Below are 15,498 nucleotides of genomic sequence, written 5' to 3'. Positions count from 1 at the left end.
ATAACTGGTCAGGGAGGGCCCCCCCCCCCCCATACAAGAGACCCCCCCCCCCCCCCCGTAAAACACTTCATTATATTATGTTATCTAGTATCCAGTGTATTCCATAATGATAGGAAAACTACATGAAACCATTATATTATATTAAATTATGGACACAGAAAAATACCTAAATATTAAAATGCTCAATACTACACATCAAGCAAAACAGTGGTGACATTGTGAAACCATACACAACCACAACAAATGCTAAAGTTTACCAGCAGGTGTCAGCCTTTCCTTAGCTTAAGGGGGAATGGAGCACTCTACAGTACCCCCACCAACTAAACTGTGTTTCTTTTCCAGCATTCTGCTGACTGCACGCAAGCATGCATGTCTGTTTTAAGCAGTGGATATGTAATTTACATACATATGCCTTAAATAAAAGTTCTGAAATTATTCTCACTATTCTTGGTATATTTATCAGCCTGCCAAATTTATAGTTGCTATCTGATCATGTTGTCAGGCAGAATAGATTTGGACCTAAGTAGTGCACTGACGGCTAACTAGGCCTTTGTTGACTTATAAGGCACTCAAAATCTTCAAACTACACTGCCCAACTATTTGCAAACGTGCCACATGCCTTGTAATATCCAGATTAGTTTAGCATTTAAAGCTACATCAAATCAGCAAAGCCAGCGCAACCTAGCACCACTGAACATTAAGTAATCAAAACAATTTAAACCTTTAACGTGTACTTACCAGCAAGGGATGCACGGGCATCATCTTTTTGTTTCTTTTTCCTCTGTTTTTCAGCTCCAGACTCCTGCTGTCGCTTCATTGTTTGGCAACTTCAGTTAGGCACAGGGTTGCCAGATTGGGTGTTTCCCATCCAATTGGTTTGTTTAGGGTAAAAATATGGCACTGGTCCTGGACGGGTTTTTTGTATAGAATTGCCACACACATTTTAAAAATCAGTTCAAATTGCGCAGGATTTAGTCCCTCCTTGCGTTTTTGAGCATTTATTGGACTGGAAATCGTCACATCTGGCAACCCTGGTTAGGCGACACAGCGAACAGAGAAAGACGCAAACAGGGCTGCACCATTTCAGGGAATCGGGGCGGGGTGGATGGGGGCTTTATATTAGGCAAAAAAAAACTGTTAATTTGCCCCAATTAAGTAATGGGGTAGGGGCCTACACAATGTTTAAAGACAAAAACGATGGGCCTATTCATAAATAATTCATATTGATTTTGAAATGTAATAATGTAATAATTTCAACACATTTTTCAGTCAATTGGAGGCCCTGCAAACTAGTGCAACATGGTTGGTGCCTCAGGCAGGCTGCGTAGTCTGCTTATGCCGACGGCGGTGCTGACTGAGGACACTAATTGTTGAAGCTTTGTAGGTGAAATTCTTTCCCATTCTTGCTTGATGTACGACTTCAGTTCCGGGTCTCCGTTGTCGTATTTTGCGCTTCATAATGTGCCACACATCAATGGGCGACAGGTCTGGACTGCAGGCAGGCCAGTCTAGTACCTGCACTCTTTTACTACGAAGCCACACTGTTGTAACACGTGCAGAATGTACCTTGGCATTGTCTTGCTGAAATAAGCAGGACGTCCCTGAAAAAGACGTTGATTGGATGGCAGCATGTGTTGCTCCAAAACCTGGATGTACCTTTCAGCATTGATGGTGCCATCACAGATGTGTAAGTTGCCCATACCATGGGCACTAACACACCCCCATACCATCACAGATACCTTTTCCTCTTTTGTCAGGAGGACACAACATCCATGATTTCCAAAACAATTTGAAATGTGGACTCATCAGGCCACAGCACACTTTTCCACTTTGCGTATGTCCATTTCAAATGAGCTCGTGCCCAGAAAAGGCAGCGGCGTTTCTGGATGTTGTTGATGTGTGGCTTTTGCTTTGCATGGTAGAGTTTTAACTTACACTTGTAGATATAGCGACTAACTGTGTTAATTGACAATGGTTTCCTGAAGTGTTCCTGAGCCCACGCAGTAAGATCCTTTACACAATGATCTCGGTTTGTAATGCAGTGCAGCCTGAGGGCTCGAAGGTCACTGGCATTGAATGTTGGTTTCAGCCTTGCCGCTTACGTGTAGAAAGTTCTCCAGATTCTCTGAATCTTCAGATTATATTATGGACTGTAGATGATGGAATCCCTAAATTCCTTGCAATTGCAACATTGAGAAACATTGTTCTTAAACTGCTGGACTATTTTTTCATGCAGTTGTTCACAAAGTGGTGATCCTCACCCCATCTTGCTTGTGAATGGCTGAGCCTTTTAGGGATGCTCCTTTTATATCATGACACTCACATGTTTCCAATTAACCTGTTTCCCTGTGGAATGTTCCAAACAGGTGTTCTTTGAGCATTTTGTTACCACTGTCCCAGGTTTTTTGAAATGTGTTGCAGGCATCCATTTCAAAATAAGCAAATATTGCACAAAAACAATGAAGTCTATCAGTTTGAACAATAATTTTCTTGTCTTTGTGGTGTATTCAATTGAATATAGGTTGAAGAGGATTTGCAAATCATTGTATTCTGTTTTTATTTACATTTCACACAATGTCCCAACATCATTGGAACTGGGGTTGTATATAAGATGTCTGAAATTCGGTTTGTGTTTATTAAATTCCACGCAGATTAAACATAGCAGACACATCTTATTTGGAATATTTGTTTTAGCAAGTTTTCAGGGTCTCATGCATGCAGTCTCTTATTAACGTGATGAAAAGCATAAAAATGTACATTTTGGTAGTATAATGTTCATTTGCAATTGTCGTCGTGGATTCTGTATTGTGTTTAGACCGCAACAACTCTCTGGCACGCAAGGGATTATGGGATATCTCAATAGGGTGAATAAGAGCTATGCCGTCTTGTGCAACATTAAATCAGATGAGAAGTTCACTCAGCATGTATATCACAAATGAGACAGCTTAGATGAGCAGTTAGGATGTTTTACCATGCCCCCCCCAAAAAAACCAAAAAAAAAAACAGAAAATTCCAGGTGCTTGTTATAACATTTTCCAAACAAACAGACACAGCAACAACACAACAGCTACCAGCTGCATCAAGCGGACACTGAGCTAAAGATGCTATGAGACACTGAGGTACTGAGCTCAGTCACTGTCACTCAAAGTGACCACGCCCCCACATTTACATAACTTTATGGCTTAAAACATCTTAAACTAGGAAATTAGAGCAAAATTCACACCCATTACAGTTGTCATGGAGGAGGAAAACATAGACACTAAAACTGTTTGTTTTTGTTTTTTCTAGCAGACTTTAAACACGTTTATTTCTGCTCTAATGTTGGACATTTTAACACAGAGTCCTATGGAAAGTGCTCTGTTTGGAGACAGCCTCAAGTGGCCAGTCAAGGAACTACATTTGTGGAGGGCTTCATCAAGCGGCATTGAAGTTTACCACTTGGATGGGATACACACCTGGATTACCCAGTCCATTAAAGGATTAATGAGAAAAAAAAAATACAACAAAAACTAAATGTTTTCACCATTATAGAACTTCTATAAATTTGATTCATAATTAGAATGAATATTATACAGCCATATGTTGAAGTGAGTGATCTGTGCCTCAGGACTTATATTTCTGTATATAGGTGAAGTGCTATCACAGGCGGACGCGGACTGCAGAGAGGGAGGTGGTGTTCAGAGTGCAGTTCCACACCTGCACTGTTCACGGAGCCCAGCTGTGGTTTGGAAAGACTGAACTAGATGTGGCCTGCACAGGTATGAAACAAGATGACCAATAAATTGTGTGGAACACCACAAATAGTTGGGTTGAGACTTTACAGTTGCTTTTATTATTATTGTTGTTTCTTGTAGTAGTCGTACTAGTTGTAGTAGTAGTCAGTGGTGGGCACAGTTCCGACAATCCGATATTACGAAGATAAAGTTTTCATTATCGGATTATCTTTTCAGATAACTTTGAAACCCATTATCGGACTAATTATCTTCCAATAAATTTTGTCCGATAATTTTTAGACCATTAAAGTGGTAAACAAAGGTCAACAGATGTGTTGTTATACCTCTGCAAACAGAGGAGAACTGCTTCTAGAAGAAACCGCTCTATCCTTTGCAGGCAAAGGAGAACTGGTCACAAAAAAAAAAACAAGTAATTTCTATTAACCCCATACTGATACACGGCCAATATCACCCAAGTCATCCAGAGGGCATACATTTTTAACTTATAGTTCAAATTTTACACCAAACTTATTTTGGACAAGTTATTTAAATTAACGACACGTCTGAAGTTTATAAAGTGAAAATATCAGGATATATGTTTCATTTTTAGGTTTTAGTGTGGACATGATGCTGTGCCCAGGTGCATTATGGGTGACAGGGTAATCTCACTACGTTCACAACAGGAGAAATGCATTGAGACACTCTGATCAGGCTCCACGGACAACAGCATTAAACTCTAGTGCCTAAAACTCTCGTGAATATATTCTCTGGGTTTATAGATTTTGTATTTGCGTTTATTAAATTCCATGCATCTTAAACGTAGCAAGTAGCAACAAAGCTTATCTGGAATTTTGTTTTGGCAAGTTTTCAAGGTCTCTACTGCCATCTACTGGCCAGTAGTGTTCATGGCGGTATTCAAACTGAAGCTGGGCAGACACTATGATATTTTCAATCACTGTACTCGGTTTCAGCTCAAACTGTACGACAGAACCCGCATGGTGTAAATGTTCAGAGCTCTCGATTTATGTTCTCACACACATTACACGTTCAAAAACCACACGTCGGGCTCATGTTTCCAGAAGCAAAATGTAAACAGAAGCTTTTTTTATCAAACTTAATTTACAAAAACTCTTGATGGGAGACATCAAAGTTAAAAAAAAAAAAACATTACAAGACAGGTCTGCGGTGTTTGCACAAGCACAGTGTGAGAGGACACTTGTAGGGCTTCAGCAGCGGGATACCCTCATGACGGCCGACCAGAATATCAACAGGTTTGATTTTCATCTGACCATGCGATCGCCGATCAGGAGGTGGTCATGAGATGTTAAACGCAGCTCGTTACTGCATGTATACTAAACGATCCAGGACGCGCGATTAACCTGAAACTCTGTGCGATCCAAAAAATTCTCGCATGAATGAAAATCAGCTGAAAAAGGGCCAAAACTCGCACTGGCACCAGTAGATCATGGCAGTGTTCTATTTATTTTGACACCGGTTATATCAGATGGTTATCTAATTACAACTTGGCTTTTTTTTTTTTTTGAAAATGCCTTTTTTTAACAAATAAAAAAATGGCATATTTTACAAAAGCACATTTATCTGTAAACACCAACACACGACACACCTCACATTAACGTGTTGGTTTACATAGAATGAATCAACCAATCAGTGTGAGCGGAGGCACATTTTACCCAGAATGCCATCTGTCTGTGTTTCTTACAAAACTTCAGAATTAGTGCATTATTCAACATTAAAAGATATATGTTATATTTTAACTTTGCACAAATGACAGAATTGACATTAATGGAATTATTCTATCAGTATTCATTTTATGGGGACTAGAAGGAGAGAGCATATCTCACCCATATTGGCCTCTCTTCATTGGCTTCCTGTTAATTCTAGAATAGAATTTAAAATTCTTCTTCTTACTTATAAGGTTTTGAATAATCAGGTCCCATCTTATCTTAGGGACCTCGTAGTACCATATCACCCTAATAGAGCGCTTCACTCTCAGACTGCAGGCTTACTTGTAGTTCCTAGGGTTTGTAAGAGTAGAATGGGAGGCAGAGCCTTCAGCTTTCAGGCTCCTCTCCTGTGGAACCAGCTCCCAATTCAGATCAGGGAGACAGACACCCTCTCTACTTTTAAAGATTAGGCTTAAAACTTTCCTTTTTGCTAAAGCTTATAGTTAGGGCTGGATCAGGTGACCCTGAACCATCCCTTAGTTATCTGCTATAGACGTAGACTGCTGGGGGTTCCCATGATGCACTGTTTCTTTCTCTTTTTGCTCTGTATGCACCACTCTGCATTTAATCATTAGTGATCGATCTCTGCTCCCCTCCACAGCATGTCTTTTTCCTGGGTCTCTCCCTCAGCCCCAACCAGTCCCAGCAGAAGACTGCCCCTCCCTGAGCCTGGTTCTGCTGGAGGTTTCTTCCTGTTAAAAGGGAGTTTTTCCTTCCCACTGTAGCCAAGTGCTTGCTCATAGGGGGTCGTTTTGACCGTTGGGGTTTTACATAATTATTGTATGGCCTTGCCTTACAATATAAAGCGCCTTGGGGCAACTGTTAGTTGTGATTTGGCGCTATATAAAAAAATTGATTGATTGATTGATTGATTTATACACCAAACCATATAACTCAGCACTGCTTTATTTTCCAAGAGCTCTACCTGACGGCAGCGCTGTGATTGAGTAGAGAGATGAGTTTTGTGGCTCCTCCCAGTTGCTTCTGTGCTGGAAGCCATGTAGTAAACTGAAGCTTCCAGCAGGGGGCAGGACACTCAAAGACAGAAGTGCTGACTCATTGTTTGCGTCTGTTGTCGCTTTTGATGCTTCCAAAAGCGATCGTGGTGTTAAAACTCAAAATAAGCTTGTTAGTAGTTGTAATTGTACTGGAGACAATACTGGAATTTATCGGTTATCTGTAACTTCCGATACATTCTTGGGTGGTTTATTGTTTAGCTTTATCGAAGATAACTTTTCAGTTATCTGATTATCTGTTATCGAAATTTATTTTTTGGTTATCTGTGCCCACCACTGGTAGAAGTATTGTTGTTGTCATGCTATGTGTTGAGAGTAAATCTTTTTGTTGAATGTTTCAATTTCTTTCCAAATTTCCATTGGATTAACTCTGTAATTCAAGTTACCTTTTTCCACTGGAATTCACAGAGATCAATAATTCATGACTGTGCTGCTTAAAATGAAGCAAAATGTTTTTCCATGGCTCAGAAAACAGCAGTCTCATGATGCACTGTATTGTAAGATTGCTGATTTACCTATTTAATCTTTCAAGTTTAAGTTTCAATTTCTTATCATGTGCATTAAAAAGTGCAATACAGTAAAAATACAATGATATGCGTTTTGCTCCGGTTCTCCCTTACCAAAAATAGTACTGATAAGTTATAAAAAGTAAACTGGAAGTATACTTGAAACATACTTGCATGTACTACTTTTTGGTAAGGGCTCTCAGCCCATAAAATCTGTAATAAATAAAACAATAAAGAAGACCAATCCATGAGAACTAAAAAATAAGACAAGCTAAACAATACAGCAACTAGAAATAAAACATTAGTAAAACAGACATAAAATAATCCACAGAAAATATATAATTTAAGTACCTCTGTTCAGAGGTGACAGTAACAACCTGACAGTAAACTCTGAGGCACGAGGTCCGAGCTATGATGCACAATAAGTGCTTCCCTGAAAAGAGACCTTTTTAGATCCTGCGTCTGGGTCTTCATTTGCTACCATTTTTAATCTAATTTACCTTCATTCCTGTAGTTTGCTTCAATTTTTTACCATTTAAGTCTTAACAAAAGATTTTCTTTGGTGCCACTATCATTGTTTTCCTTAGTATTCATATAAAGATTTCACAACGCTATGTCGCCAATATGATGAAATTTTGTCTTTTCTGGAAGCAATTTAGGATTTTGATCCATGTGTGTTAAAAAATGGTGACAAGACACCGTAAACACACGGTGTTGGGCCATCATCATTCACACTGGGGGCTTTTCTGTCCCTTGAATAGCAAACTTGGCTAGTGTCAGCATTTTTTTTTTTTTTTTTTGAAAACATAAAATTAACATAAAATTACATAACATAAAATTGAAGCAGAAAGAAAGCAATGGGCACGGGTAGTAAACATAAGTGATCCTGTTGGGTAGAACTCAGGATAAAATCTGGACATATTTCACACACAGACATTTTGCTGGATATGTGCTGGACAGATAGACAATGCTGATACACATAAGTCGGCTGTGTCGCTTGGTTTGTTAAAATGAGTGGTTGGGGAAACAGCATTTTACACAGAGTCTAAGGTCAACTTTGAACCTCCTGTATGCATACATGAGCTTCCTCCTTCATGTTGTCTGCAAAATCTCATGGATTGAACTCAATATAGAGTATTTGCCATGGAATTCCCCCCAAATAAACTTTACTAGCAATAATATAAACTGTAATTTTGCAGTATACTGTAGAAAGTGGTATTTTATAATAACTACATTTCAACACAAAATAAATTACCTAGACTATATTGATGTTGCAGACTCAAAATGTTTATTCAAGCTATTGGCATACGTATGACCCATGGTTGGATACGTATGATCACTGGTTGGAATAAAGTCCAACATCCTACTGGTTTTCATGGCATATGGTTGGTCAGCACTGCTCCAGGTAGCTCCAGTCCAGACATTTTACTCATTGTCTTTATACTTTCCACAGATGACAGATTCCCTCCCGATGCTACAGTTGAGTTTATCTTTTCCAGTGGCCCAGACAAAATGAAAGGTGATTATTAGCATATGCTGTCATTTTACTGCACTTGTTTGAATTTTAATTTCACTTTTTTCTATGCTTGGTATCAAAATGCACACTCTAGTCCATGGATGCTGGAGGTATGGGCAAAACTGTCCAAAGATAGGTGCACCGAGCTTGTGGCATCATATTCAAGAAGACTTGAGGCTGTAATTGCCATCCAAGGTGCATCAGATTTTGAGCAAACTGTGTGAATACGTATGTACATGTGAAGTCTTAGATATTTTTAATTATTATTACTGTATTCTTAATAAATTTGAAAAAAAAAAAAATCTTTTTCACGTGCCATTATGGGGTGTTGCGAGTACAATCTTGAGGGGCAAAAAATGAATTTACTCCATGTTGGAATAAGGCTGTAAGGGCAGGGGTGGTAGTCAAGTGGTCAGTGCGCTTGGTTTCAGTGCAAAGGTTTCCCGGTTCAAACCCCACCCCTGCCACATTTCTCCATGTAATGTGGAGTTGCGTCAGGAAGGGCAAAACCTGTGCCAGATAAAGGTCCAAATCTTCAATGGATATGCTGTGGCAACCCTGAGTGACAACAAGGGAGCAGCTGAAGGGTCTTAATTATTTGAATAAGGCTGCAACGTAACAAAATGTAGAAGTGAAGTGCTGTGAATACTTTCCCAATGCACAGTCGGTTGCAAAAAACCACTGCAGAGGGCTGAAGGAGGTAACAAAAAAAAAATTGGCATCTCTTATAAATGCCACCATACACGGATATGTTTTTCTTGAGTTAGTATCATAAGTTTCTTTTTCACATTTTCCGGCCTAAATCATCCTGTCACTGTTAATTGCATACTGATCCAGAATGGTCCGACTGATCAAGATATTGCAATCTGATATTTATTTCACAAAATGGTAAACCATGAGTCTTCCATGCCCTAATCAGGGGCGTCGGACTGGGGGGGTAAAGGGTACTATGTACCCAGAGCTCAGAGCATGGGGGGCCCACAAAAAAACTGGCATTGAATACATTTTTGTGTTGCATGTTATTAATGTCCATACAATTCATGTTGTAAAAGAATATAGTTAGAATGAATGTATAAATGTTGCAAAACATAATTTGCAAAGGAGAGAGCATATCTCACCCATATTGGCCTCTCTTCATTGGCTTCCTGTTAATTCTAGAATAGAATTTAAAATTCTTCTTCTTACTTATAAGGTTTGAATAATCAGGTCCCATCTTATCTTAGGGACCTCGTAGTACCATATCACCCCAATAGAGCGCTTCGCTCTCAGACTGCAGGCTTACTTGTAGTTCCTAGGGTTTGTAAGAGTAGAATGGGAGGCAGAGCCTTCAGCTTTCAGGCTCCTCTCCTGTGGAACCAGCTCCCAATTCAGATCAGGGAGACAGACACCCTCTCTACTTTTAAGATTAGGCTTAAAACTTTCCTTTTTGCTAAAGCTTATAGTTAGGGCTGGATCAGGTGACCCTGAACCATCCCTTAGTTATGCTGCTATAGACGTAGACTGCTGGGGGGTTCCCATGATGCACTGTTTCTTTCTCTTTTTGCTCTGTATGCACCACTCTGCATTTAATCATTAGTGATCGATCTCTGCTCCCCTCCACAGCATGTCTTTTTCCTGGTTCTCTCCTCAGCCCCAACCAGTCCCAGCAGAAGACTGCCCCTCCCTGAGCCTGGTTCTGCTGGAGGTTTCTTCCTGTTAAAAGGGAGTTTTTCCTTCCCACTGTAGCCAGTGCTTGCTCACAGGGGGGTCGTTTTGACTGTTGGGGTTTTACATAATTATTGTATGGCCTTGCCTTACATATAAAGCGCCTTGGTGCAACTTTTGTTTGAGTTGGCGCTATAATAAAAAAAAATTGATTGAAAATTGATTGATAATTCTGCTCTAAACAATATATTAAGATCTCTGAGGCCCTTCCCACCCCTGCACAGTTGTACAATGGTTTAGTCCAGGCGCACAGCGGCACGCTGCCACACACACATCCCAAACGGGATCTTACAGAAAGAGGAGTGTTTAGTAGAGCTGAAACACTAATCGATTTAATTGATTATTAAAATAGTTGTCAACTAATTTAGTCATTGATTTGTTGTTAAATAACTTTGTTTTACACCACAAATGTTTCGTTTCTTTCATATAAATCAACCGTTTCTGCAGCGCGGCTTTGCTTTGAACCTTGAACCAATCAAAGCAGTGATTTCACAGATTGAAGCAGTGGTTCGATCTAATGCTATCGCTGATTCATTGTTTATTATTTCGCTTTAATCTTATTTCCCCCGCTAAAACCCTAAAGAGCATATGCCTGTGAGTAATATTTACCTTTTTATGTTAAACTGACCTGTTATGGTGTTCTGAAACAGTTGATAGATGTATTTTATAACTTAAAAAACGTGACAGATGCTAACGCATTAGCATGTCTATGGCGTTTTCAATGTTAAAGTTAGCATTAAGCTGTTGCAGCTGTCAGCGCATTCGTGTGCATTTGTTTTCTGTATAATAATTCATGGCTCATTGTTGTCGTAAAAGAGTCAAATGTATTACAAATTGTAATATTTTTTAACTGATTTTTTATTTATATATTAGTAATAATAGCAGCGCATTAGAAATTTGGTGTTTGCGTTAATAAAAAAGAACATAACAGTGTGTGTGTGTGTGTGGGGGGGGTCTTCAATATGGCTAGTATCTAGGGCCCAGAATTTGGTGCTACGCCCCTGGCCCTAATATGTATTCTGTGGTGCAAATTTGGTGAGAATCTGTGAAGTAGTTTTGAAATAATCCTTCAAAGCCTATATAAAGTGAAATACTGAGCCAGAATCTGTATCTGGATCACCTCCAAAGTTCAGTGGAGTCTTCCATGCACTAATATCTTTCTGTGGTACAAATCTGGTGAGAATCCATGAAGTAGGGTTTGTTTGTTTTTTACGTAACTCTTCAAAGCCTATATAAAATGAAATCTTGATCCAGAATCCGGGTCCAGATCATCTCCAGAATTGAATGGAGTCCTTCCATGGTCTATGGTGGTGAAAATGTTGACAAAATCCGTGCTGTAGTTTTGATGTGATCCTGCTAACAGATAGACAGACAGACATAAATAAATGCCAATGATTCTATTCCATCCTTTGCAGACGTAATGACAGTTGATGTTGCTAAGGATATGGGCAAGAACATTGAGATGAGCCTCCATTGGCTATTGATGCACCTTGAAAAGGCAGAAGTGCACTTTTATTGTGCGCTAAAATATGAATGAATACACTTAGGGTTGTGTCTGCACAGGGTCGACCAGGCTCTCACCACTTTGGCCATGAGGAAGTTTTGTGAAGACAAAGTCTCCACGTCCCTAGCAGCCCTCTCAGAACAGGTGTGACAAGCATCATTACAGATTTCCTATTTTCTGTACCTTTATATCACTTGTTAGAATTCTCCTGTCATTTATTGCTTTCAACATGTGATTTATTTATCTTCTTCGCTGCTCATTTTAAGGTATATTTACTACTTCAGCGGTCTGTTGTGTGGGACTATCAAAATGAACAGCAGCCCTCTGTTCCTCCACCAGATCCTCATCCCTTCGCTGCCCAACTTCCAGTCAGGTGGAGGTCCGTCTGAAACAAAATACTGTTGAAGGATGTTTTTACAGGACTTACAGTATAATAATACTAAGCACTGGGCAAAGCTGTGTCAGTGTTTAAACTACAGTATGCAGGATTTAGTATAATCTCATGGTGAGGTTGTATTATGCCATCAACAATCTTCTGCAGCCTTCCAGCTGTGCTGCGAAATGCAAAAGATGGACTATGTCCCTTTTGGACGACTGTATTATTATAGTTGTGCAACATGAGTGCCTCCATTCGAGCGCCTGCACCCATGTAGATTTAAAGGGTGCTTTCCAATCTTCTGAAAACAGACTCCTGTTACAGGTAACTTACACACTGATGAACAGATTGTTATGAACACTATAAGGTTTGTGATGTACTTCTGATTTCAAATAATACTGCTTGGCCGTGGCACCACCTGAAAAATTTCTCAGGAGGGGCAATTTTTCTGATAATGATTGAGGTGCCCCTTCAGTAAATAAATTAAGCAAGACAATTGTATGAATTTGTTGTTAGCCGAGTAACTCAGACAGCAATACCTCCACTAGATGGCAGCATACAGCAAAAAATATTTCCCCTCTAGCTACATAAATTACAGGTGGAAAGCTTTGGAAGAAAGTTGCATTCAGGAACAGATCTGGGTTATTGTCAGGAACTGTGAGGACTTGGCACGACGGCAGGTGGACACAAATGCAGACTCATGCTCAGAGGAGGGATTTAGAAAAAGGTTTAATTCAAAAACAGGCTCTGATCGATACACAGGGTCACAAGCAGACAGGCGGAGGTACAGACAGTCGTGAGGCGGCGGCGTGGTCAGTAACGAGCAGAGTTTCCAGTACGGGCAAACAGGTAATCAGAGGAGGCAAAAACGGAGTCCAACAAACAAGCAGGGTTCAGGCACAGAGAAGCAGGTTAACTGGCTCAGGCAAAAGGCAAGGTCAAAACAGGCGAAGGTCATACACGGCAAGAAAAACAGGCGAAGGTCATACACGGCAAGAAAAACAGGCTATGGCAGAAAACACGAGAGGCTTGGAACGAGGCATATGCACAATGAACTAGCAGTGAGTGGTGGAAGACAAGGGGTTTAAAAGCAGAGGATAATCAGGGCGTGATGAGATGCAGGTGCAGGAAAGAAGGCGTGGCTGAGTGAGACAAGAGTGGAGTTGACAGGTGGGCGTGTCAGACAAAAGCAGCAAGGAGAGGACTGTGACAGAACAAATGTTAAATTCCTAAAATCCAGAAGTGAGAAACAGAATCAGCAAATGAAAAGGCAGAAACAGAACAGAAAATTAAAGGCTGGATTCGAAACTAGATGAGAACTCAACATGTGGCAGGAGTGTACAGAAAACCTGAGGGACTAATGTGCTCAAAACAGAGTGACTGAATAACCAGAAAATAAGACAAAGGCTGAACAGAACTCAATAAGTGGCTGACGTGTGATAATTCTCAAAACCTAATGTGATAACACAGTATGACTAAATAAAAAGCTGAGACTAAACTAGAACAGAACTTAATGTGGCTGAAGTGTAACAGATCATAAAACCAAGACCAAAGTGGAAGAAACAGAAAATAAACACTCAGAGCCGAACAGAAGGACCAAGACAGGGAAACGGACGAAGACTGTGGGACAAAAGCAGATTCGGGGCAGGTCCAGGGCTAAAACATGACAGTTATTTCTGTTACATATGTCACAGAGGTGTTAAACAAGCTGTGACATAAATTCATCTTAAATACGAGAACGTCTGTGAAAACAGAATTCTCCACGGGAGTGGAGAATCCGCACTACAGTCTGCGTGCATGCTCATCAATATAAGTGTTTCCACCTGTCAATCAAAAGAGATTCTGCCAGCGAGAATAACCGTTCTGACACAGAAAACATGGTGCAGCTCTGACCCGATCCACTTGATGGAAACAGGTATGTCAGTAGTCTGTAAAAATCCATAAATTAATGGGACAATTAAGATAATAGTTCCGGAGGCTGATGCACTTCCTCCTTGTCCAATGTCGGCACGCTGGGAAATTCCTGGTTTTTAGTGGCGCACAGTTCAAAATCCGAATATTTATCTTTTCAAGAACTGTGCACCAGAAAAGGATAAATTTCAAACTGGTGTTTAATTTTAGCCTTAAATATTCATGAAAGCATGGCATTACATGCCACCTCCACTTTAAGATCCTATTGTCTTATGTACAGTTTGTACATGTTCAAATTAAATCATCATTTGTTCATGTTGTGTAATTCAAGGAACATTTGTTGATCACCCTCTGTGCATTTGCAGGTATTAATGAGACAAATTTAACTCCATAGGAAGTTAGCTGTTAAGGTTTGATTGCAGAGTTCAATTCAACCCAAAAATGCAGGCAGTGTGGTGGACACAAAGGATTTTATCAACCACAGTGATTTATTGTGACATAGTTCCAAAAAAAGGTGCAAAGGTATTCAATAGTCCCAAAATATCCCATACATACAGTGCAGCAAAAACACAACAGAGGCTGCAAAGTGAAAGATCAAAAAGTAGGGCCAGAATTGCCTAAATGTCAAAAAGTGAGGAAATCACAAGAAACAGTACTTACACACAAGAATATACAAGAACCTGGACGAGGTTTGCATGGGAGGCCTACACAATGGGCAGGCAACGACTGACAAACAAGGAAGTGGTTAAATAACCAAACTGTGACAACTAATAAAGGTGATCAGAATACATGTGAGTAGAACAGAATACAGAAAAGCAAAGCTGGGAGCAAAGGTGCACATAAGGTAACTGCAGAAAACTGAGAAAATAAGAAAATAAGCAAATAACAGAAATCAGACTGAAAACTAAACGACAACCAGAATGAAGTACATAACCAAAATTAGAGGGGGACTTACTTATTTTTGTTCTTCGGATAATGTAAGATTGATCCCTCCTAATCCATGCCTGTCATGATTAGCTGTGTGTGTGTATATATATATATATATATATATATATATATATATATATATATATATATATATATATATATATATATATATATATATATATATATAAAACACATCCACACCCACTCGCACACCTACGGACAATTTAAAGATTCCAACCCACCTAACCCGCCTGTCTTTGGATGTGGGAGGAAACTGGAGCACCCGGAGGAAACCCATGCAAACACATGGAGAACATACAAACTCCACACAGAAAGGCCACAGGTGGGAATTGAACCCATGACCTTCTCGCTGTGAGGCATATATATATATATATATATATATATATATATATATATATATATATATATATATATCTATATATATATGTGTGTGTGTGTGTGTGTGTGTGTATTGGTACCATATCATGAACAAAAGTGGATGGATAACAAAAGTCATGATGGATAACACAGATATAGTGGATTTTTTTTTTTAAATAGTTGCACTAAAAGAATAAAACAC

At 39.6% G+C, this 15,498-nt stretch overlaps 1 protein-coding gene across 4 annotated transcripts in view; it reads left to right on the top strand.

Annotated features, from left to right (window-relative positions):
- LOC117507203 (tensin-2-like) overlaps window positions 1–15,498 on the top strand; it is an 82,400-nt gene that overhangs the window by 33,618 nt on the left and 33,284 nt on the right. For 3 of the 4 annotated variants that reach the window (XM_034167014.1, XM_034167015.1, XM_034167012.1), the window contains exons 1-2: window positions 11,778–11,848; window positions 11,971–12,083. In XM_034167014.1, the coding sequence (XP_034022905.1) occupies window positions 12,014–12,083 (70 nt within the window). In that variant the 5' untranslated portion in view covers window positions 11,778–11,848; window positions 11,971–12,013. Of the gene's footprint in view, window positions 1–3,628; window positions 3,759–8,433; window positions 8,500–11,777; window positions 11,849–11,970; window positions 12,084–15,498 lie in introns of those variants that run through there. The other variant, XM_034167016.1, reaches the window with a different exon arrangement.

Source organism: Thalassophryne amazonica, chromosome 3, assembly GCF_902500255.1.
Source record: "Thalassophryne amazonica chromosome 3, fThaAma1.1, whole genome shotgun sequence".
NCBI lineage: Eukaryota > Metazoa > Chordata > Actinopteri > Batrachoidiformes > Batrachoididae > Thalassophryne > Thalassophryne amazonica.
The sequence above is the reverse complement of the archived record's forward strand: the minus strand, read 5'-3'. Positions and strand labels throughout refer to the sequence as shown.